Source organism: Solanum dulcamara, chromosome 10, assembly GCF_947179165.1.
Source record: "Solanum dulcamara chromosome 10, daSolDulc1.2, whole genome shotgun sequence".
NCBI classification, from domain to species: domain Eukaryota; kingdom Viridiplantae; phylum Streptophyta; class Magnoliopsida; order Solanales; family Solanaceae; genus Solanum; species Solanum dulcamara.
In genome coordinates, this window is record NC_077246.1 from 68,795,489 (window position 1) to 68,820,999 (window position 25,511).

The 25,511-nt window shown below is 40.6% G+C and overlaps 1 protein-coding gene and 1 pseudogene across 1 annotated transcript; both read left to right on the forward strand.

The window, feature by feature from the left end:
• The first annotated feature begins 107 nt into the window (after positions 1-107).
• LOC129869982 (glyceraldehyde-3-phosphate dehydrogenase A, chloroplastic) lies at positions 108-3,166 on the forward strand. The gene is made up of 5 exons (XM_055944529.1): positions 108-299; positions 429-542; positions 1,105-1,406; positions 2,186-2,430; positions 2,527-3,166. The coding sequence occupies exons 1-5, from the start codon at positions 264-266 to the stop codon at positions 3,027-3,029; spliced, it is 1,200 nt and encodes a 399-aa protein (XP_055800504.1). The 5' UTR covers positions 108-263; the 3' UTR covers positions 3,030-3,166.
• A 2,220-nt stretch (positions 3,167-5,386) lies between these two features.
• On the forward strand, positions 5,387-7,976 carry LOC129869916 (putative disease resistance RPP13-like protein 3; annotated as a pseudogene).
• Positions 7,977-25,511: the final 17,535 nt, after the last annotated feature.

Below are 25,511 nucleotides of genomic sequence, written 5' to 3' on the forward strand. Positions count from 1 at the left end.
AGATGAATTGATGTAATCTAAATGTGCATATTCAAAAGAGTTATTTACCAGTTAAGTTCATCTAGCACATAAGTAAAAAAAATTAAAATGGAACATACAAGTAGACAAAAAATCTCAACCATACAATGAGTGAGAGGCTATCTTTCTATCTATCATCCATAATCTCATCCATTTTCTTCCCTCCATCCATTCATTCATAAAACTTCCACATCTTCTTCATCAACACATTACTGTACTGCTGCTGCTGTAATTCTAAAAGAACAATGGCTGCTCTCTCAGTAGCCAACTCTTCTCTTCAGGTTCCTCATTCACTCGCCCTTCATTCTATCTATTATTAGTTGATCCTGACTTATTTGGAACTGAGGCGTATGTAGTTATAACATATGCTTGTTGATTTGATTTTTTTTTTTTATTGAATTGATCTACAGGTCAGAAACAAAGGATTCTCTGAATTCTCTGGTCTGAGAACATCATCAGCTGTTCCATTTGGGAGGAAAACTAATGATGACTTGTTCTCTGTTATTGCCTTACAAACCTCTGTTGTGAGTATTATTATTATTATTCTACTACTACTATTGCATTATAAGATAGTTTAAGTTATGTGAACTGACGGTGTAAATAATTATAAAGTAAGTATAAGTAAATCTTTTTCATAACCTTTAATTAGTATTGATAGTGTAAAAAATCTCTAGTACTGTTGGTGTATATAACTTGGATCCCTTCATGTATAGTTGTGATCAAGATGTTCTCTATGTTCTTCTTTTCTTGTATGTGCTACCTTTTCTATATTGAATGTTTATTATTGGTCAAGAACAATTTAAGAGGACCTTTTGGATAGATGAAATTATTAAAGAAAATTTAGGCCACATAAAATGAACATTGTATAAACATCTATATATTGCTTCCAACCTATTTTATGTTGCTCAGTCTCTCCAAAATTGTTGTTGCATTCATGTCGGATTCTCTCAAAATCCACTACTTTTAGAGTATCCGACATGCACATGTCAGCATTTCTGAAGAGTCTGAATAGCATAGCTTCCAACAATTATATCGTCATTACATAGCATGATGTTTCTTGTGGTAATTGGATTTTATAAAATGTAGATTGGAGGAGGGAAGAACAGGAGGGTAGTAGCTGAGGCAAAGTTGAAAGTGGCTATCAATGGATTTGGAAGAATTGGAAGGAACTTCTTGAGGTGTTGGCATGGTAGAAAAGACTCACCCCTTGATGTCATTGCCATCAATGACACTGGTGGTGTCAAGCAAGCCTCCCATCTTCTCAAATATGACTCCACCCTTGGCATCTTTGATGCTGACGTCAAGCCGGTTGGCACTGATGGCATCTCTGTTGATGGAAAAGTCATCCAAGTCGTCTCCAACCGCGACCCCATCAACCTCCCCTGGGGGTAAGTTCTTTCATACTAACATGTAATAAAAGGATTTAAGTTGTATACGTTCACATATAGTGTTAACAAAATTTACATAATAAATTTGTAGCTTAACTGGTTACAGCAGGTTAGTTATCGTCTTTTCTCGAGTTACATATTCACCTTACTAGTTGTTGTTTATCTATAACCGGTTTTAGGACGACTAGTATAAAAAAATCTTTACATTTTCTAATTTTCAATGTATAAAATTCAAATTATCGCAAAATAGCAATCAACTTGGACCAGTATTGCTAGTTAGTTATAATATATTGAGGGAAGAAAAGACTAATAAAAACTCTGTATTATGATTCAGGGAACTCATATTATCAGCTGTGTCTAAACAGAAACAGTATTTATAAGTTTTAATAGCCATAAGTTATAGATTAATAGTAAAAACACACCTAAACTATCACCTTTTCGCGCGTTTCATACCTCAACTATCACTCCCTTTGTATTAAAACACACCTTGATATTGAGTTGACCTATATGCACCTGTTATCGATTGAGAACAAATATTTGGCCGACTCAGCATCGAGGTGTGTTTTAATACTAAAGGAGTGATAATTTAAGTACATAAAGAGAACAACGGATAGTTGAGGTATGAAACTCGCGAAAAAATGATAGATTAGGCATGTTTTTGACCATTAAATCTGAATTATAGCATGCTTAATTTAGCTCATGTGGCAACATATAGTACTAGCTTGAGATACCTAGTTAACATCTAAACTATTGTTCAAAAAGTTGTGTAATTTGTTCAGAGATCTTGGGGTTGACTTGGTCATAGAAGGTACCGGAGTGTTTGTCGACAGAGAAGGTGCCGGGAAACACATCCAGGCTGGAGCCAAGAAGGTGCTAATCACCGCTCCTGGAAAAGGTGACATCCCTACTTATGTCGTTGGTGTGAATGCTGAACTTTACAACCATGATGAACCTATCATCAGCAATGCCTCTTGCACCACCAACTGCCTTGCTCCTTTTGTCAAGGTTCTTGACCAAAAATTTGGTAATACATCTTGATCTAGTTATACACGAGCATGTATATATACTGTTAGTGTACATAACTTAAACTCATCAATAAATTATTTGTCCTTTACCATAGGCATTATCAAAGGAACAATGACAACTACTCACTCTTACACCGGTGACCAAAGGCTTCTTGATGCAAGCCACAGGGATCTTAGACGTGCACGAGCTGCAGCACTCAACATAGTTCCAACCTCAACTGGTGCTGCTAAGGCTGTGGCTCTTGTCCTCCCAAACCTTAAGGGGAAACTCAACGGCATTGCCCTCCGTGTTCCCACACCTAACGTCTCGGTTGTAGACCTTGTTGTGCAAGTATCCAAGAAGACATTTGCTGAGGAAGTGAATGCTGCATTCAGAGAGGCTTCTGATAATGAACTCAATGGCATTCTATCTGTCTGCGATGAACCACTCGTGTCAGTTGACTTCCGGTGCAGTGACGTTTCATCAACTGTTGATGCTTCACTCACTATGGTTATGGGAGATGATATGGTTAAGGTTATTGCTTGGTATGATAATGAATGGGGTTACTCACAGAGGGTGGTTGATCTTGCTGACATTGTTGCAAACCAGTGGAAATAAATTTATGAAGAAAAACAAAAGTACATTTTTATCTTGTTTGTAGATTATTGTTCCTTTTTGAAAATTGTAATGAGAACCAAAACAATTTTCCACCTTGTGAAATCTCAGTTCAATAAAAGTTCCCTTTATTGTCTTTATACAGTATGCTTCTGAATCATCTCTAATGTGACTTCATACTTCTCTTTCTTGTCAATTTCATTTTTACTTCGTTTTATACCTTAATGCCATGAATAAAATTTCATTCTTTTCCTATTGTGTGGATAGTAGGTTCGTAGTACTCCCACCATTTTGAAATACTTATCGTTATTATTAAAAATATTTATCTTAAAATACTTATCATTTGGAAATTCAAGATAAAATTAATTTATTTTTGTCATTTTATCCTTAATAGTAATTGTTTGTGAAAAAACTGAAAATTACAAATATTCACATAAACAAAGTAATATTCAATAAAGAGAGATTATAGCTTAAGACATAAATAAGAATAAAATAATCTCTTAATTAATGTTGGCATAATACATAAACATGTCATTTTAACTTGGCCCCATCTGGTATCTATACCCTTCAATTTTGGATATACACAAGTAGACATTTAAACTTGTATAGAGTTAAACAAGTAGACATGTCCTACTTAGTGTCCTATGTTCGCAATTCGCATCGGCATCCTATATGGCGTCTTATATATATTATGTCACGTAGGACGCGTGTGTCTACTTGTTCAACTTTATACATGTTTGTGTGTATATATATAAAGTTGGAAAACTTAAATATCAATTGAAGCCAAATTAAAAACAGATTTATATATTATGACAATTAATATTTATTAAAAAGTGTGTAAATAAAAAACATGACAAGTATTCTAAGACGAGTACTTTTTCTTGGTCATTCTTTCCTTTCAATTTCATTTTACCTGCCTCGTTTTCTACAATTATTATAAAACTAGACATTGGAGCCCGTGAATATGTTACTCACTTTGTGCTCAATATATGTTACGCAAATTAAATTTGGAGAGCCTATTAATTTAATTTTTTTATGAATCGTAAATATTCTATGTTATTAATTATTATAATTTATATTACTTTTTTATATAATTTTAGATAATATATGTTACTTTTTTCATCTCAATATATGTGGCATTGATAGAATTTGGAGAGTCAACCAAATTTTATGTCTTTTATAAATATTTTAAGTTGTCAATTATTGTGATTTATAATACTCTTTATATCATTTTCAAATAAAATATGTTACTTTCTCTATCTCAATTTATATGATACTGATAAATTTCGGGAGAAACAAATTAAAACGGAAAAAATACAAAATAAAACTAAATTACCCCTATCTAGGAAGCAGGCGTCAATTATTGTGATTTATAATACTTTTTACGTCATTTTAAAATAAAATATGTAACTTTCTCTATCTCAATTTATATGACACTGATAAATTTCGAAAATCAACCGAATATTTTCTGTCATTTAAATTTTTAAGTTGTAATTATTATGATTTATAGTACTATTTAGTTATTTCAAATAATATATATTACTTTTTTTTGTCTTAATTTATGTGGCGCCGATAGAATTTCAAAAATTAATCGAATTTTTTATATATCTTTTAAATATTTTAAATAATTAATTATTGTCATTTATAATATTTTTATGTAATTTTTAAATATATAACATACTATAAAAAAATAAATTTAAAAAATATATAAAATAATTAAGTAGTAATCTAGGAAGCAGGCATGTTGACCAACACCTACGAACACCTGCTTCCTAGACTCTTATACTTAGTAATACAATAGTTAAGAGAGATTTTTCCTTTTTGTTTGTGCTTTCATCATAATTTCGCACCGATTTAACTTTAATTTATGCCATAAAATATCATTTATTTTATCATAGTTGGTGTTGCATCTTTATTTCGAATAAATAAGAAATTACATGTAATACATATATTATTATTTTTTTTTTAAAAAAAACATGATTGTGTAAATGTTTATTTTTCTTTCTGATACGTAAAAGTTCAGTACAAAAATGTGAACACAAATATCATGATGATCAAACAAATTTATTTTATTAGGTACAGTACAACACAATTTGTTACTTTTGACTCTTTTCCTCATAAAGTAGAAGCCCCATGATCATATTTCCGGATTTTCTATGCTTTAATCACATAAAACGAACCTCGTTTTACGCGTAATTACACGCTAATTACTCACAAATTGCAGAGTTCTAAGCTTTAATCACATAAATTAATGGACTCCTCCATTTAACACGATAATGATCACTATAAAATTTACAGTAAAACATGTACAATTCTAAAACAAAACTCATAATCAAGAGTTATTATAAGGCTCCTGAAAAATGATTGATGCTGTTGTGTCATTTGCAGTTAAAAAAACTAGGAGATTTCCTCATACAGGAAATTACGGTCCGCGGAAATCTCAGAGAGAATGTGCAGTGGCTGAGAAATGAGCTGTTGTATATGCCATCTTTCCTCAAAGGTGCAGAAGAAAAGCAAGTTGAAGATCAAAGAGTTCAACAATGGGTGTTTGAGATCAACTCTATTGCTAGTGACGCTGTTGCTATACTCGAGACTTACAGCTTAGAGGCTGCAAGTAAAGGTGATCATGACGATGGATTTGCTAGTCGTCTTAAGGTTTGCACTTGCATTGGTAGGAAGGAGACCAAATTCTTCTACAATGTGAGCAAGGAGGGAGATAGAATCACTCAAGCAGCAACTCATTGATATTTCTCGCAAAAGAGAAACATATGGTATTAGAGATATTAATAATGCAGGAGGAGAAGGGCCAAACAACAGGTCTGTTATGGTTAGAACATTGAGGAGAACTACCTCCTATATAGATGAGGATCACACATTTGTTGTCTTTCAGGATGTTGTAGAAAGATTGCTAGCTGAACTACTCAAAGACGAGCCACGTAGAAGCATCATCTCCATCTATGGTATGGGGGGGTTAGGCAAGACCACTCTTGCAAGAAACCTCTACAACACTCCTAATATAGTATCTAGCTTCCCAACACGCGTTTGGATATGTGTTTCGCAAGAGTACAACACAATGGATCTCCTTAGGAATATCATAAAATCCATCCAAGGTTGCACCAAAGGAATTCTAGATTTGTTGGAAAGGATAGAAGAAAGAGATCTAGAAATTTACCTTCGTGATCTATTGAAAGAACGCAGATACCTTTTGGTGGTTGATGATCTATGGCAGAGAGAAGCATGGGAAAGTTTGAAAAGAGCCTTCCCAGATGGAAAGGATGGCAGCAGAGTGATTATTAAAACACCCAAGGAGGATGTTGCTGAAAGAGCGGCTGAAAAAGGTTTTGCCCATAGACTTGGGTTTCCTAAGCCAAGAAGAAAGTTGGGACCTCTTTTGCAGGAAACTACTTGATGTTCAGGTAATGGTCCTAGCAATGGAAAGGCTAGCTAGGGATATGGTGGACAAATGTGGAGGCTTACCTCTTGGTATTGTCATATTAAGCGGTTTGCTTTCACATAAACGGGGGCTAGAAGCATGGCAAAAGGTGAAAGCACACCTTTGGCGGCATATGCGAGATGACTCTGTTGAAATCTCCTACATACTGTCATTAAGCAACAATGATCTGTCAACTGTTCTCAAACAGTGTTTTCTCTACTTTGGTATTTTTCCAGAAGATCATTTGATCTGTGCTGAAAACATAATGCGGCTGTGGATGGACGAGGGATTCATACCAAGAGGAGAAGAAAGAATGGAGGACGTCACTGAATGTGTCCTGAATGAGCTAATAAGACGAAGCTTGGTTCAAGTGGCAGATACACTTTGGGAAAATGTTGTCAATTGTAAGATTCATGATCTACTTCGTGATCTCGCTATACAAAAAGCATTGAAGGTAAACTTCTTTGACATTTATGATACAAGAAACCACTCCATATCCTCCTTATGTCTCAGACATGCCATTCATGATCAAGCAGAAAGGTACTTCTCACTTGATTTTTCCAGCCTGAAGGTAAGGTCACTTATGGTCCTTGCTGGTTTTTATAATATGAGACATTTGAATTTCAAAAATGCGTTCCAACATATATATGTGTTGCACTTGGAGAATCGAACGGTGTTGTTTCCATTACCAGATGCCATAGGAATTTTGTACCAACTCAAGTTCTTAAGCTTGAGAGACTACTGTAATATTCCCTCCTCCATTGGCAACCTCAAGAATTTGATGACACTCCAAGTCTTGGATAAGGATAGTTCACGCTATTGCATATTAACCCGGAGACATCTAACTTAATAAATCTTAGGCATTTAGTTGCTCCGTATAGAAAATCTCTGCAACTTCACAAATTCACAAGTCTCCATGTTCTAAAACACATTTCTTGTGATCAGTGGAAATATGTTGATCCTGTTGAGTTAGTCAATCTTCATGAATTAATCATGTATAGTATAAAGAAAACTTACTCCCTAAACAACATTAGCAGCTTGAAAAACCTTAGCACTCTCATATTGTGTTGTGTAGCTTATGAATCATTTCCAACCCTTGAATATCTTAGTTCTTGACAAAACCTTCAAAAGTTGTGGTTAGAGGGGCGAATAGAAAAACTGCCCCTATCGGAGCAGTTTCCAAATTCCTTCGGTACTCAGAACTTATTGAAGATCCCATGCCTACTCTAGGGAAGTTGCCAAATCTAAGGAATCTCGATCTATTTAGAGCTTACGAAGGAATAAAAATTACCTGCAGCGATAATAGCTTCTGTCAACTGGAGTTCCCAAGTCTTGCTCATCTTCAAAACCTGGAAAGATGGCATTTAGCCACAAGTGCCATGCCTCGGATTAAACGTTTGAGCATTCAACAATGTCCAGATCTGAAGGAGATTCCAGAGAGAATGAAAGGAGGGGTTATCCTCGAGTGTGTGCAGGAAATTGATCGCAAGTCTGTACATCACAAATCAAACAGGTAAATATACAAATAAATCCCAATTCATGGTGATCATTTCTTTCATTTCGTTACTCACTCTCACAGTTTAGTATCAACTTACTTAGAGATCAACTTTAAGTCAGAATCTATAAGTAAATGTTTATGATAAGAGTATTACTAGTGATCTGTTATTTTGTCAACACTTCATATTGTCATGAACATTTACAACTGATTATCTTAGGTAATAATCTTTTTGTTTTTTTATCCAACACTGATGATAGGCTATAAACACGAGTTTTTAGCTACATTTCGCCCTTTCATTTACTACACTTTAATTGTGTTTGAGGTATAATGTTATCATTTTATACTCATTATGTGTCTTTTGTTGTATAAAGACTTGTCCCTGAGCTAATGAACAATTGTTCAGCAAAAGCGGATGTTCTGAGACTTTGAAGTCTTGAGTAGAAGTCCAAGATGATGATCCAGGATCATGTTCTGGGTTCAAGGGTCGTGAGCAAGCAAGAGTAAGGCTGGCAGCGGAACCGGAACTTACTGGTACCGGTAGCGGTACCGGTCCGTCCCGATCCGATTCTGGTTCCATCCCGGTCCAGTAAGTTCCGATAGGGGTAGGGGTATGGGGGGATGGGTAGGGGTAACGGGACGGGTGGGTGGTGGTTTATCGGTCCGTCCCGATCCGGTTTGCGCCAGTATTGGTCCAGATTTTTCCGCCAGAAAATTAAATTTTTTATATTTTAGCCGTTAATATAGTCGTTTGGCCCCCCACCCCAATGGCTATATTACCCCATCAGCCCCCTAAACACCCCCTATCCCCCAATTTTTTATAATATCCTAAAGTTTGTAAAAAATACAATTAGGTCCTATTTTTAACTATAAAAATCCCCCACCCCTTTACAATTTTTTCACAATACTTTCTACTCTCTCAACTCTCAACTCTTTCAAGTTTTGTTATTTCTAAAATACTTTATTAAGTGTTCTTAAATTATATTAGTTGGAAAATTTTGGTGGATTATTTTGGAATATCTTCAAGCTTCAAGTTCAGCAATTTTCGGCTTTTACACCTATTTTTACGCAAATATTCGGTACATTCGTTCCAACTTACAATTTTCATCTTTTTAGACTTTATTAGTTTATTTATTTATTTGTTTGTGTTTAATTTACGTAGTATATTTAATTTGCATGTTTGTAAAATTTTAATAGTTCGCTTATTTAGTCTTCACTAGTTTACTTATTTATTTGTGTGTGTTTAAATTTTGTATTATTTAATTTGCATATTTGTAAAATTTAAATATGGATTTCGGAGACAAAAATATTTTTAGAAAAAGTAAAAAATCAATTAGCTAGTGTTGCTAATGTTTTAACTAGAAAAACTAAATTTGGTGGTAATTCTTCTAAATCTAAAACTAGACAACCACCATTACGTATTGACACGGATGATTATACGCATGTAAATAATACTTGTTTTGATATTGATAGTAATACTCAATTAGACCATGAATATTTAGATAGAAGATATGGTAGTTTTGATGAATCACTAGATGATGATGATGATGATGATAATGTAGATAATGATGATATTGATACATTTGATGATGATGATGAAACTGAGCCACCTACGGTGTAACACCCCTAAAAAAATTTCCCCTAAAATTCAAATCCTTCTTGTATACGAGTAGGGTCGAACTCGAGTATTAAGGAGCGTATGCATGAGTCTTTGAGAATTTGAGCAGCGTTAGAGGTGAGGTGGGGTCATGAAGGACCCCTAGGATCAAATTAAATCTAAAAGATTCGTCGTGGCTAAGTTTGGGTAGGAGTTCGCATAAGGGGTCGACTTCTAATGACCCTATCTTTTGAAAAGACGACAATCTGGGGGGCCCATGACCCATCAAATCAAAGGTCGTTGAGTATTCTTTCCAACGCCACCAAGAATGAAACTTTTGAAGTTCGGAGTCGAGAGGTATGACGATCCTAAGATGAACTAGCACAACAGAGATTTTCAAGCCTGGGTTGCAATTGCTGGAAAACTGGGCTTGGCGCCGCAGTGGCGCGACACGCCACTATCGCGCCAGAAACATGCCTCAGTAGTTTGGGCTCAGGCGCGGCGTGCCACTAAAAGTTGTGCAGGGTTTTTCAGGCCAAATTTCCAAAACCCAGAAAATATGGCCTTGGCGCTGTAAGGGCGCGACGTGCCACTATCGCGCCAGAAACATGCCTCAGTAGTTTGGTCTCTGGCGCGGCGCGCCACTACGAGGTGTGCAGGTTTTAGGCGTATTCAGCCTGGCGCTGCAATAGCGCCATGCGCCACTATCGCGCCAGGTGCATTTTTAGCCTATTTTCAGAACTTTTGAGGAGGGGCAATTTGGGAACTTACCCAAATTATATATATGTCACCCTTGGTCTTTTGGGAACACATTTTGCAGCCTTACCCTCTCTCTAAAAAGCCCTAGCTTCTCTCTCTCTTCTTCTTCTTCTCCATTTCCAACAAAAAGGAGTCCAAGAGCTTCAAGATTTGAGTCCTCCATTGAAGACCCAACCACAAGGTTTTCTTCAAGTCTTCACTAAGGTATGTAAGGCTATCCAAAACATGGGTTGAGTCCACCCATGTGCCTTATTCTTGCTTTGAGGATAGATGTTCATGAAAATGGAGTTCTTGGTATGGTCTAAGTTTAAATGAGTTTTATCCCATATTTATTTGATTCTATAGGTATTGATGTTGTTGAATTAAGAAGTTCCCAAAATGAGTTGATGAAAATGAGTTGTTAAATATGTTCTATTGATCTTCTTGACTATGTAGATTTTGATAAAAGATGTTATTTTCTTTAAAATGTTGCTTATTATAAAAATGTAAATTTAAAGTCTTGAAATTGTGATGAGTCTCAAAGATTTCTCATATGGATGGAGGGAATGATTGATTATATCTAGATGTTGCTATATATATGCATTTAAATTTCTTTTGAAGATATGATTGAGATTGATCGGATAGTATGATTAGAAGAGATTTGATTGTGATAGAGATGATGAGTTGACAAGGTTGTAATGAGACTTGTCGATATGATTTGATTGAGTTGATTGGATGGAGTTTTATGAGCATTGAGTGTTGGGAGAAGTATCGAGCACCGAATTGGGCAAGAGTATAGTCCATACTCGAACCCAATAACTACGTCGCCAAACGTAGGGGAGATGGAACCGTTAAAGTCGGATGCTTCCCCGAGAGATTTGTCCTGATATTATAGGACCTAGTTGGATTGGATCCATGATTTGTTGATTCGTTCATACCCTGGAAAAGTATGAACGGACGCGGCAACAACGTCGGTTTGTTTTACTTTCACTGGCTCATAAGTGATGGTTGTCGGTTAAGAGAAACTCCCAAATAGGTCTTGATAGTACTCTGAGTCAGATTGAGTTGAATTGTATGTGATTGGTTCCGTCTAAATCATATTCTTGTTTAGACTTAGGACATTTGATTGAGTTGTTATTCCTCTTGAGTTGAGCTCCCGAGTTGATAAATTCTTCCCTGATGTTCGTTATATTCGGCCATTTTACATACTCGTACATTCCATGTACTGACGCCATTTGTCCTGCATCGTTTCATGATGCAGAGACAGGTACTAGAGATCATCAACCGGCGCTCCGTTGAAGATCCACATACACTTCCAGCTAGTTGGTGAGTCCTCCTAGTTCCTAAAGGATATTGAGCCTTCTTGTACAGTTTTGTTGTCATTCCTTTTATTTTGAGTGTTGGTAGCCATGGACTTGTCATCGGTACCTTCTAGACTTTGATAGAGGCTTCATAGACTAGAGTGTGGGAAGGTTGGACTGTTATTTTGAGGAGTCCTATTTTACTTGTTTTGTTGGACTTGAATATATTTGGCCTTCGGCCCTGCAATGTAAATTGTATGCTATGATTGACCCCTCCTTTGGGTGAGTATGATTGAATGATGAGGTGACTGAATCAGGTGGTTCGCTTGAAGGTCAGAAATGGCTTTCAAGTGCCGGTCACGTCTAGGGTACCCTCCCGGAGCGTGACAAACATGGTATCAGAGCCCATAGTTCAAGTGTCCTAGGGAGTCTATGAAGCCGTGTCTAGTAGAGTCTTGCTTATGGGTGTGTTGTGCACCACACTTATAAGCAAGAGGCTATAGGACATTATGAATTATTTCACTTCTTTCATACTCTGACTTTGTGCGATAGAGTTAAAACTCTATAAGACTCCTTTCTAATTCATGCGTATGTACGTTACAGATAATGCCTCTAAAACGTACTGCTAGCCAGAGGAATATTGATAACGCTGAGATGCCCTAGTCCGAGGCACGCCCGGAAAGGGCTAGAGGCCGACCTGCGAGATACTCGGAGGCACCCCAAGTGTTATCTACTCCCCTGCACCCACATTAGAGGCAGAATTTAGAGGGGCAATTGCAATGCTCACACAACTAATCGCCTCCCGAAGTGGTAATCAGAGTTCGCCGACCCTTAGCTCTAGCTCCCAAGAGCCATCTTCTACCACTAGAATTAGAGAGTTTCTGAGGATGAATCCGCCGGCATTCACGGGTTCTAAGGTAGATGAAGATCCCCAAAACTTTATTGATGAGATGTGGAAAATTCTGAAAGCTATGCATGCTACGGAGATTGAGGGGGTCGAGTTGGTGTCCTATCAACTCAAAGATATGGCGAACATTTGGTATAACTAATGGGAACAGGGTAGGGGTGAGGATGCTGAACCTGCTAGATGGGATGAATTTGAGGGAGCCTTCCTTGACCACTTCTTTCCCCGAGAATTAAGGGAAGCGAAAGTGGAGGAATTTGTAAACCTAAAACAAGAGGGTATGACTGTTAAGGAGTACAGCCTTAAGTTCATTCAACTGTCCAGGTATGCTCCCGAAATGACCCTAGATATGAGGTTAAAGATGAGGAAGTTTGTCTCCGGTTTGGGGAGACATGTAAAGAAGGAATGCAAAGCGGCGTTGTTAATCTCTGATATAGATATTTCAAGGTTAATGGTGTACACCCAACAGGTGGAGGAGGAGATGAGAAAGGACAGAGAAGAGCACATGAGCAAGAAGGCAAAATCAGCGGGCCAGGAGAATGAATAGAGGCAAAACAAGGGCAATAGGTCCTTCTTCCAGAAGAGGCCTTCCAACTATGCCTCATCTACCGCCAGTGCACCGATGCCGCAAAACAGGTATGATCGGCAGGGACAAAGTCGCCAGAATTTCAAACCCCAGGGTTCTCAATCCCAAGCTAGCATGGGTCAAGGTGCGCAAGGGAAGCCACCATACGTTAAGTGTGGTAAGCTTCACTTAGGAGAGTGCAGAGTGGGAAAGATGGATTGTTATAAATGCGGCCAAATAGACCATTTTCAGAAGGAGTGTCCAGCATGGGGGAATAGAGCCCAGTTCTCTACCACCACACCACCAGCTAGAGGTAATCAGAGGGGCAATACTTCAGGTACGAGTAGAGGTACAAACCGCCTATATGCCATGGGCAGTCGCCAAGATCAGGAGAACTCTCCAAATGTCGTGACGGGTGTGATTCGAGTCTCTTCTTTTGACTGTTATGTATTGATGGATCCGGGTGCCACCCTATCTTTCGTGTCTCCTTATGTGGCTAGTAAATTCAATAAAATTCCTGAACGTCTTCTTGAGCCTTTTAGTGTGGCCACTCTTGTCGGTGATTCTGTCTTAGCTGAGAGAGTCTATAGAGATTGCACTGTGTCCATTTATCACAAGGATACCTTGACCGACCTAGTTGAGTTGGACATGGTTGACTTTGACGTAATCATTGGCATGGACTGGCTCTATGTCTATTATGCCTCTATTGATTGTAGAACTCAGATTATCACATTCAAATTCCCGAATGAGGCTGTCATAGAGTAGAAGGGTAGCCCTGTTGCGCCTAAGGGTAAGTTTATTTCATACCTTAGGGCTAGGAAGCTAATCTCAAAAGGGTGTGTTTATCATATTTTCCGAGTGAAAGGTGATAATATTGAGTCTCCATCCCTTGAGTCGGTTCCGATTGTCAACGAGTTTCTAGATATCTTTCTTGAAGATCTGCCTGGAGTCCCTCCTGATATAGAGATCGACTTCGGGATTGATGTTCTTCCTGATGCCCAGCCTATCTCAATTCCTCCATATAGAATGGCCCCAGCTGAGTTGAGAGAGTTGAAGGAGCAGTTGAAAGACTTGTTAGATAAGGGATTTATTAGGCCGAGTGTCTCACCATGTGGTGCTCCGGTCCTATTTGTGTGGAAGAAAGATGGGTCCCTCAGAATGTGTATCGACTACAGGCAGCTGAATAAGGTCACCGTAAAGAACAAATACCCTCTCCCCAGAATAGATGATTTATTTGATCAGCTTCAGGATGCCACGTGTTTCTCAAAGATAGACTTGAGATCCGGTTACCACCAGTTGAAGGTGAGAGAATGTGATATTCCGAAGACTGCTTTCCGGACTCGTTATGGTCACTTTAAATTTTTCGTCATGTCCTTTGGATTGACTAATACCCCCGCAGCTTTTATGGATCTCATGAACCGAGTATTTAAACCATATCTTGATATGTTTGTGATTGTATTCATAGATGATATTCTGGTTTACTCCAAGAATGAGGAGGAGCATGCCCATCATCTTAGAGTCGTCTTGCAAACTTTGAGAGACCAGGTTTTGTATGCAAAGTTCTCCAAATGTGAATTTTGGCTTGCATCAGTGGCCTTCCTAGGCCACATTATATCTGGAGATGGTATTCAGGTTGATGCTCAGAAAATTGAGGCAGTGAAGAGTTGGCCCAGACCCACATCCCCGACGGAGATAAGAAGCTTCGTAGGTTTGGCCGGATATTATCGAAGGTTTGTAGAGGGATTCTCATCCATATCATCACCATTGACTAAGCTGATTCAAAAGAAGGCTAAGTTCCAATGGTCCGATGCTTGTGAGGAGAGTTTTCAAGAATTGAAGACCAAGCTAACTACTGCTCCGGTTCTAACCTTGTCCGATGGTACAGAGGGTTTTGTGATCTATTATGATGCATCCAGAATTGGTTTGGGTTGTGTGTTTATGCAAAGGGGGAAGGTGATAGCCTATGCTTCGAGACAACTTAAGATTCATGAGAGGAATTACCCAACTCATAACCTTGAGCTGGCAGCTATGGTGTTTGTGCTAAAAATTTGGCGCCACTATTTGTATGGAGTGCATGTTGATGTATTCACCGATCATAAGAGCCTGCAATATGTCTTCAGCCAAAAGAAACTCAACTTGAGGCAAATAAGATGGCTTGAGCTACTCAAGGACTACGACATGAGCATCCTGTACCATCTAGGTAAAGCTAATGTTGTTGCTGATGCTCTTAGCAGGTTGTCCATGGGTAGCACTGCCCATATGGAAAAAGGGAGGGGGGAATTGGCGAAGAAGGTACATCGATTAGCCCGATTGGGAGTTCAACTCGAAGAGAACAATAAAGGTGGAGTAAACGTTCGAGATGGGGCCACATCCTCACTTGTAGAAGAGGTAAAGGAGAAACAAGATCAGGATCCCATCCTCCTCTGGCTAAAGGAAGTTGTTCACAAACAAGGGGTGATAGTTTTCACCAAAAGGGGAGATGGTGTGTTGAGGTACCAGAGTAGATTGTATGTACCCGATATCGATGATGTTCGAAAGAGGATTATGGCCGAAGCACATAGTTCCAAATACTCTATTCATCCAGGCTCCACAAAAATGTATCATGATTTGAGGGAAATCTAATGGTGGAGTGGGATGAAGAGGGATATTGCGGAATTTGTTTCCAAGTGCCTGAATTGTCAACAGGTGAAGATTGAACACCAAAGGCCATATGGTTTAGCTTAAAACATGGAAATTCTGGAATGAAAGTGGGAAACGATTAACATGGACTTTATTATAGGTCTACCGAGGTCTCGAAAGCAACATGATTCCATTTGGGTGATTGTGGATAGAATGACGAAATCAGCTCACTTTTTGGCGGTTAAGACTACTGACACCGCAGAAGATTATGCGAAATTATACATCCAGGAGATCTTCAGATTGCATGGGGTTCCCTTGTCTATTATCTCAGACAGAGGAGCTCAATTCACTTCCCAATTTTGGAGATCTTTTCAGAAGGGCTTAGGTTCGAAGGTGAACTTGAGTACAGCCTTCCATCCTCAAACAGATGGCTAGGCAGAGCGCACCATCCAGACATTGGAAGATATGTTGAGGGAGAGTTTGCATATAATAATAGTTATCATGCAAGCATTCAAATGGCTCCTTACGAAGCTTTGTATGGGAGGAGGTGTAGATCTCCCATTGGGTGGTTTGAAGTTGGTGAATCCGAGTTGATTGGGCCTGACCTTGTTCACCAAGCCAAGGAGAAGGTGAGAGTTATCCAAGATAGGCTAAAGACAGCCCAAAGCCGCTAAAAATCTTACACCGATGTGAGGAGGAGAGACTTGGAGTTTGAGGTGGGAGATTGGGTGTACTTGAAAGTATCACCCATGAAGGGTGTTATGAGGCTTGGAAGGAAAGGAAAGCTCAGTCCTCAATATATTGGTCCATACCATATCTTGAGGCGGATTGGGAGTGTTGCTTATGAGTTGGAGTTACCCTCGGAATTAGCTTCTATTCATCCGATGTTCCACATTTCGATGTTGAAAAAGTGCTTGGGCGATCCCTCGTTGGTAGTCCCTATTGATAGAGTTGGAATTAAGGATAGCTTATCCTATGAAGAAGTTTCGGTCTAAATTCTTGATCACCAAATTTGCAAATTGAGGAACAAAGAGGTTGCCTCAGTCAAGGTCCTGTGGAGGAATCAATTTGTTGAGGAAGCCACATGGGAAGCGGAGGAAGCCATGAGACCTAAATATCCCCATCTATTCGTGCCTACCGAGGAGAATTTTGAAGGTAACGACATTTCCTTGACTTGAATTCATTAGTGCATTTTGAGTTTTGATTGATATTTGTTTGAAAATTTGATTGATTGAATGACTGAATATTGATTGTGATCTGTACCCTGAGTCCATTCCTGTCCACTCGTCATTCGAGGACGAATGATTCCAAGGGGGAGATAATGTAACACCCCTAAAAAAATTCCCCTAAAATTCAAACCCTTCTTGTATACGGGTAGGGTCAAGCTCGAGTATTAAGGAGCGTATGCATGAGTCTTTGAAAATTTGAGAAGCGTTAGAGGTGAGGTGGGGTCATGAAGGACCCCTAGGATCAAATTAAATCCAAAAAATTCGTCGTGGCTAAGTTTGGGTAGGAGCTCGCATAAGGGGTCGACTTCTAACGACCCTATCTTTTGAAAAGACGATAATCTGTGTAACACCCTTCAAAATTTTTCCTAAGATTCAGGCCTTCTTTGTACATGTGTGGGGCCCATCACATTTATTTCGAAGTACGTGCTTGAGTTAAGATGAGTCCCTGAGGAGTTTAAGAGCGTTGGAGGTAATGTGGGATCATTGAGGACCCCTAGGACCGAGCTAAGTCCAAAAGATCCGTCGTGGCTAAGTCTAGGACGAGTTCACGTAAGGGTCGACTTTTAATGACCCTATCGTTTGAAAGACATCAATCTGGGTGGACCACGACCAATCAAATTAAAGGTCGTCGAGTCTTCTTTCCAACGCCACCAAGAACGTAGATTTTGGAGCTCGGGGCCAAAAGATATGACGGTCCGAAGATGAACTAGCACTACAGGGATTTCATTTTGGCCTGGGTTACCATTGCTGGGGAAATGGCCCTGGCGCCGTAAGGGCGCGACGCGCCACTATCGCGCCAGGAACATGCCTCAATAGTTTGGTCCCTGGCGCGACGCGCCACTAAAAGTGTGCAGGGTTTTTCAGGCCAAATCCCCAGAATTTGGAGCAATAGGCTTGGCGCTATAAAGGCGCGATGCGCCACTATCGCGCCAGAAACATGCCTCAGTAGTTTGGTCCTGGCGCGACGCGCCACTAAAAGTTGTGCAGGTTTTAGGCGTAATTGGCCTTTGCGCTGTAAGGGCGCGAGGCGCCACTATCGCGCCAAGAGCATTTTTGCCTAATTTTCAGAATTTGGAGGAAGGGCAATTTGGGAAATTTCCCAAATTATATATACACAAACCTTGTATATTTTGGGACCATTTTCTTCAGCCCCATTCTCTCTCTAGAAAAAGCCCTAGCTCCTCTCCCTTTTCTCTTCTCTTCTTCTCCATTTCCAACCAAAAAGGAGTCCAAGAGCTTCAAGACCTCAAGCTCCCATTGAAGACCCAACATCAAGGTTTCTTCAAAGTATTCACTAAGGTATGTAAGGCTAACCAAAACATGGGTTGAGTCCACCCATGTGCCCTATTCTTGTGTTGAGGTTAGGTATCCATGAAAATGGAGTTCCTTGGTATGGTACATGTTTGAATGAGTTTTGTTTCTATCTTATTTAAGTATTTATGTGCCAATGTTGTTGAGCTAAGAGATTTCTAAAATGAGCCCTTATGTAAATATGAGATGATGAGAAAATGAGTTGCTAAATATGTTTTGTTGGTCTTGTTAATTATATAGATTCTATAAAGTATACTATTTTCTTAAAAATGTTGCCTATTATAAGAATATCGATTTGAAGTCTTGGAGATGTGATGAGTCACAAAAAATTTTCTCAAATAGATGGAGATAGTGATTGATTTTATATCTAGATGATGTTATATGTGCATTTAAAGCTTCCTTGAAGATATGATTGAGATTAAGCATTGAGATTGAGATTTGGTTGTGATAGAGTTGATGAGTCGACAAGGTTGTAATGAGACTTGTTGATATGAGTTGATTGAGTTGATTTGATGGAGTTTTATGAGCATTGAGTCTTGGGAGGAGTATCGAGCACCGAATTGGGCAAGAGTATAGTCCATACTCGAACCCAATACCTGTGTTGCCAAACGTAGGGGGGATTGAACCGTTAAAGTTGGATGCTTCCCCGAGAGATTTTGTCCTGACATTATAGGACCTGGTTGGATTGGATCCATGAGTGTTCGTCGTTCATGCCCTGGTAAGGTATGAACGGGCGTGGCAACGACGTCGTTTCATTGTACCTTCACTGGCTCATAAGTGTTGGTTGTCGGTTAAGAGAAACTCCCAAATAAGTTTTGATAGCACTCTGAGTCAAATTGAGTTGAATTGTATATGATTGGTCCAGTGTAAATCATACTCTATTTAGACTTAGGACATTTGATCGAGTTGTCATTCCTTTTGAGTTGAGCTCACGAGTTGGTTGATTTATTCTTCCTTGATGTTTGTTGTATTCAGCCATTTTACAGACTCGTACATTCCATGTACTGACGCCATTTGTCCTGCATCGTTTCATGATGCAGAGACAGGTACTAGAGATCATCAACCGGCGCTCCGTTGAAGATCCACTTACACTTCCAGCCAGTCGGTGAGTCCTCCTAGTTCCCGGAGGATATTGGGCCTTCCTGTACAGTTTTTTATTGCCTTTTCTTTATTTGGATTATCGGTAGCCATGGGCTTGTCTAGTAGAGTCTTGCTTATGGGTGTGTTGTGCACTACACTTATGAGCAGGAGGCTATAGGACATTAGGAATTGTTTCACTTCTTTCATACTCTGAATTCGTGCGATGGAGTTGAACTCCATGAAACTTTCTTTCTAATTCGTGCGTTCATACGTTACAGATAATGCCTCCTAAACGTACCGCTAGACAGAGGAATATTGATAATGCAGGGATGCCATAGTTAGAGGCACGCCCAACAAGGGCTAGAGGCCGACCCGCGAGATATGCGGAGGCACCTCAAGTTCCATCTATTCCACCTGCACCCACATCAGAAGCTGAATTTCGAGGGGAAATTGCCATTCTCACTCAACTAATGGCCGCCCGAAGTGGCAATCAAAGTTCCCCGACTCTCAGCTCTAGTTTCCAGGAGCCATCTGCTGCCTCTAGAATTAGAGACTTTCTGAGGATGAACCCACCGGCATTTACGGGTTCTAAGGTTGATGAAGATCCCCAGAATTTCATTGATGAAATGTGGAAGATTCTAAAAGCTATGCACGCTACAGAAATCGAGGGGGTCGAGTTGGTGTCTTATCAACTCAAAGATGTGGCAAACATTTGGTATAACCAATGGGAGCAGAGTCGAGGTGAAGATGTTGAACCTGCTAGATGGGATGAATTCGAGGGGGCTTTTCTTGACCACTTCTTTCCCCGAGAATTGAGGGAAGCGAAGGTGGAGGAATTCATTAATCTGAAGCAGGAAGGAATGTCGGTTAAGGAGTATGGCCTAAGGTTCATCCAGCTATCTCGGTATGCTCCAGAAATGATTCCTGATGTGAGGTCGAAGATGAGGAAGATCGTCTCCGGATTAGGGAGGCATGTGAAGAAGGAATGCAAGGCAACATTGTTGATCTCGGATATGGACCTTTCCTGATTAATGGTGTATGCTCAATAGGTAGAGGAGGAGAAGAGTAAAGACAGAGAAGAGCACCTGAGCAAAAAGGCAAGGTCATCTGGGCATGAGAATGAGCAGAGGCAAAGCATGGGCAACAGGTTCTTCTTCCAGAAGAGGCCTTCCACCTATGCCTCATCTACCGCTAGCGCACCGATGCCGCAAGACAGGTATGATCGGCAGGGATAAAGTCGCCATAATTTCAGACCCTAGGTTTCTCAATCCCCGGCCAGTGTAAGTCAGGGTTCGAAGGGAAAGCCACAATGCGGCAAGTGTGGTAGGCTCCACTTGGGAGAATGCAGAGCAGGAAAGGTTGGTTGCTATAAATGCGGCCAAATGGGCCATCTTCTGAGGGAGTGTCCAACATGGGGGAACAGGGCCCAGTCCTCTGCCATCACACCACCAGCTAGAGGAAATCAGAGGGGCGCTACTCCAGGTACGAGTGGAGGTACAAACCGCCTATATGCCATGGGTAGTCGCCAAGATCAGGAGAACTCTCCAAACGTCGTGACGGGTATGATTCGAGTCTCTTCTTTTGACTGTTATGTATTGATGGATCCGGGTGCCACCCTATCTTTCGTGTCTCCTTATGTGGCTAGTAAGTTCAATAAAATTCCTGAACGTCTTCTTGAGCCTTTTAGTGTGGCCATTCCTGTCGGTGATTCTGTCTTAGCTGAGAGAGTCTATAGAGATTGCACTGTGTCCATTTATCACAAGGATACCTTGGCCGACCTAGTTGAGTTGGACATGGTTAACTTTGACGTGATCCTTGGCATGGACTGGCTCTATGTCTGTTATGCCTCTATTGATTATAGAACTCAGATTATCACGTTCAAATTCCCGAATGAGGTTGTCATAGAGTAGAAGGGTAGCCCTGTTGCGCCTAAGGGTAAGTTTATTTCATACCTTAGGGCCAGGAAGCTAATCTCAAAAGGGTGTGTTTATCATATTTTCCGAGTAAAAGGTGATAATATTGAGTCTCCATCCCTTGAGTCGGTTCCGATTGTCAACGAGTTTCCAGATGTCTTTCCTGAAGATCTGCCTGGAGTCCCTCCTGATAGGTAGATCGACTTCGGGATTGATGTCCTTCCTGATACCCAGCCTATCTCAATTCCCCCATATAGAATAGCTCCGGCTGAGTTGAAGGAGTTGAGGGAGTAGCTGAAGGACTTCTTAGATAAGGGATTCATTAGGTCGAGTGTCTCGCCATGGGGTGCTCCGGTCCTATTTGTGCGGAAGAAGGATGGGTCCCTTAGAATGTGTATCGACTACTGGCAGTTGAATAAAGTCACTATGAAGAACAAATACCCTCTCCCCAGAATAGATGACTTATTCAACCAACTTCAAGGTGCCACTTGTTTCTCAAAGATAGACTTGAGATCCGGCTACCACCAGTTGAAGGTGAGAGAATGCTATGTTCCGAAGACTGCTTTCCGGACTCGTTATGGCCACTTTGAATTTTTGGTCATGTCTTTTGGGTTGACTAATGCTCCTGCCGCTTTTATGGATCTCATGAACCGAGTATTCAAACCGTACCTTGATATGTTTGTGATTGTATTCGTAGATGATATTCTGGTTTACTCCAAGAATGAAGAGGAGCACGCCTATCATCTTAGAGTCATTCTATAAACTTTGAGGGACCAGGTATTGTATGCAAAGTTCTCCAAATGTGAATTTTGGCTTGCATCGGTGGCATTCTTAGGCCACATTGTATCTGGAGATGGTATTCAGGTGGATGCTCAGAAAATAGAAACTGTGAAGAATTGGCCTAGACCCACATCCCCAACAGCGATAAGGAGCTTTCTGGGCTTGGCCGGGTACTATCGAAGGTTTGTAGAGGGATTTTCATCCATATCATCACCATTGACTAAGTTGACCCAAAAGAAGGCTAAGTTCCAATGGTCTGATGCTTATGAGGAGAGTTTCTAGAAATTGAAGAGCAAGCTAACCACTGCTCCTGTTCTAACCTTGCCTGATGGAACAGAAGGTTTTGTGATTTATTGTGATGCCTCCAGAATTGGTTTGGGTTGTGTGTTGATGCAAAGGGGGAAGGTGATAGCCTATGCTTCAAGACAGCTTAAGCTCCATGAGAGGAATTACCCAACTCATGACCTTGAGCTGGCAGCTGCGGTGTTTGCACTTAAAATCTGGCGCCACTACCTGTATGGAGTGCATATCGATGTATTCACCGATCACAAGAGCTTGCAATACGTCTTTAGCAAGAAGGAAATCAACCTTAGGCAAAGGAGATGGCTTGAGCTACTCAAGGACTATGATATGAGCATCCTCTACCATCTAGGTAAATCTAATGTTGTTGCTGATGCTCTTAGCAGGTTGCCCATGGGTAGCACTAGCCACGTGGGGGAAGGAAGGAGGGAATTGGCGAAGGAGGTACATAGATTAGCCCAATTGGGAGTTCATCTGGAAGAGAATAATGAAGGCGGAGTTACCATTCAGGATGGGTCTACGTCCTCACTTGTGGCAGAGGTGAAGGAGAAGCAAGACCAAGATCCCATCCTTCTCCAATTGAAGGGAGGCGTTCACAAACAAGAGGTAATGGTTTTTACCCAAGGGGGAGATGGTATGTTACGGTACCAAAATAGATTGTGCGTGCCGGATGTTGATGATGTTCGAGAGAGGATTATGGCTGAAGCGCATAGTTCTAGATACTCTATTCATCTGGGTTCCACGAAAATGTACCATGACTTGAGGGAGATCTACTGGTGGAGCGGGATGAAGAAGGATATTGCAGAATTCGTTTCCAAATGCCCGAATTGTCAACAAGTGAAGGTTGAGCATCAGAGACCATATGGTCTAGCCCAAAACATAGAAATTCCAGAATGGAAGTGGGAGATGATCAACATGGACTTTATTACGGGCTTGCCGAAGTCCCGAAAGCAACATGATTCCATTTGGGTAATTGTGGATAGAATGACGAAATCAGCTCACTTCTTGGCGGTTAAGACTACTGACACCGCAGAAGATTATGTGAAGTTGTACATATAGGAGATCGTTAGATTGCATGGGGTCCCTTTGTCTATCATCTCAGACAGAGGAGCCCAATTCACTTCCCAATTTTGGAAATCCTTTCAGAAGGGATTAGGTTCGAGGGTGAACTTGAGTACAGCCTTCCATCCCCAAATAGACGGCCAAGCAAAGCGCACAATTCAAACATTAGAGGATATGTTGAGGGCGTGTGTGCTTGACTTCAAGGGAAATTGGGATGATCACTTGCCTCTCATAGAGTTTGCGTATAACAATAGCTACCATGCAAGCATTCAAATGGATCCTTATGAAGCCTTGTATGGAAGGAGGTGTAGATCGCCCATTGGGTGGTTTGAAGTTGGTGAAGCCGAGTTGATTGGGCCTGACCTCGTCCATCAATCCATGGAGAAGGTACGAGTTACCGAGAGAGGCTAAAGATAGCCTAAAGTCGCCAAAAATCGTACACCGATGTGAGGAGGAAAGACTTAGAGTTTGAGGTGGATGATTGGGTGTATTTGAAAGTGTCACCCATAAAGGGGGTCATGAGGTTTGGAAAGAAGGGGAAACTTAGTCCTCGATACATTGGCCCGTACCAAATTTTGAGGCGTATTGGAAGTGTCGCTTATGAGCTGGACCTACCCTCAGAACTAGCTTCTATTCATCCGGTGTTCCATGTGTCAATGTTGAAAAAGTGCTTGGGCGATCCCTCATTGGTAGTCCCTATTGAAGGCGTTGGAATTAAGGATGGCTTATCCTATGAGGAGGTCCCAATCCAAATCCTTGATCGCTAAATCCGCAAATTGAGGAACAAGGAGGTCGCCTCAGTCAAAGTCCTGTGGAGGAATCAATTTGTTGAAGAAGCCGCGTGGGAAGCGGAGGAAGCCATGAAGTCTAAATACCCACATCTATTCGTGCCTACCGAGGAGAGCATTGAAGGTAATGACTACTTCCTTGACTCGAATTCATTCGTACCTTTTTGAGTTTTGATTGAGAATTTGATTAATTGAATGACTGAATTTTGATTGTGATTTGTACCCCGAGTCTATTCTTGGTTGCTCGCCATTCGAGGACGAATGATCCCAAGGGGGAGATAATGTAACACCCCTTAAATTTTTTCCTAAGATTCAGGCCTTCTTTGTACATGTGTGGGGCCCATCACATTTATTTTGAAGTACGTACTTGAGTTAAGATGAGTCCCTGAGGAGTTTAAGAGCGTTGGAGGTAATGTGGGGTCATTGAGGACCCCTAGGACCGAGCTAAGTCCAAAAGATCCGTCGTGGCTAAGTCTAGGACGAGTTCACGTAAGGGTCGACTTTTAATGACCCTATCGTTTGAAAGACATCAATCTGGGTGGACCACGACCAATCAAATTAAAGGTCGTCGAGTCTTCTTTCCAACGCCACCAAGAACGTAGATTTTGGAGCTCGGGGCCAAAAGATATGACGGTCCGAAGATGAACTAGCACTACAGGGATTTCATTTTGGCCTGGGTTACCATTGCTGGGGAAATGGCCCTGGCGCCGTAAGGGCGCGACGCGCCACTATCGCGCCAGGAACATGCCTCAATAGTTTGGTCCCTGGCGCGACGCGCCACTAAAAGTGTGCAGGGTTTTTCAGGCCAAATCCCCAGAATTTGGAGCAATAGGCTTGGCGCTATAAAGGCGCGATGCGCCACTATCGCGCCAGAAACATGCCTCAGTAGTTTGGTCCTGGCGCGACGCGCCACTAAAAGTTGTGCAGGTTTTAGGCGTAATTGGCCTTTGCGCTGTAAGGGCGCGAGGCGCCACTATCGCGCCAAGAGCATTTTTGCCTAATTTTCAGAATTTGGAGGAAGGGCAATTTGGGAAATTTCCCAAATTATATATACACAAACCTTGTATATTTTGGGACCATTTTCTTCAGCCCCATTCTCTCTCTAGAAAAAGCCCTAGCTCCTCTCCCTTTTCTCTTCTCTTCTTCTCCATTTCCAACCAAAAAGGAGTCCAAGAGCTTCAAGACCTCAAGCTCCCATTGAAGACCCAACATCAAGGTTTCTTCAAAGTATTCACTAAGGTATGTAAGGCTAACCAAAACATGGGTTGAGTCCACCCATGTGCCCTATTCTTGTGTTGAGGTTAGGTATCCATGAAAATGGAGTTCCTTGGTATGGTACATGTTTGAATGAGTTTTGTTTCTATCTTATT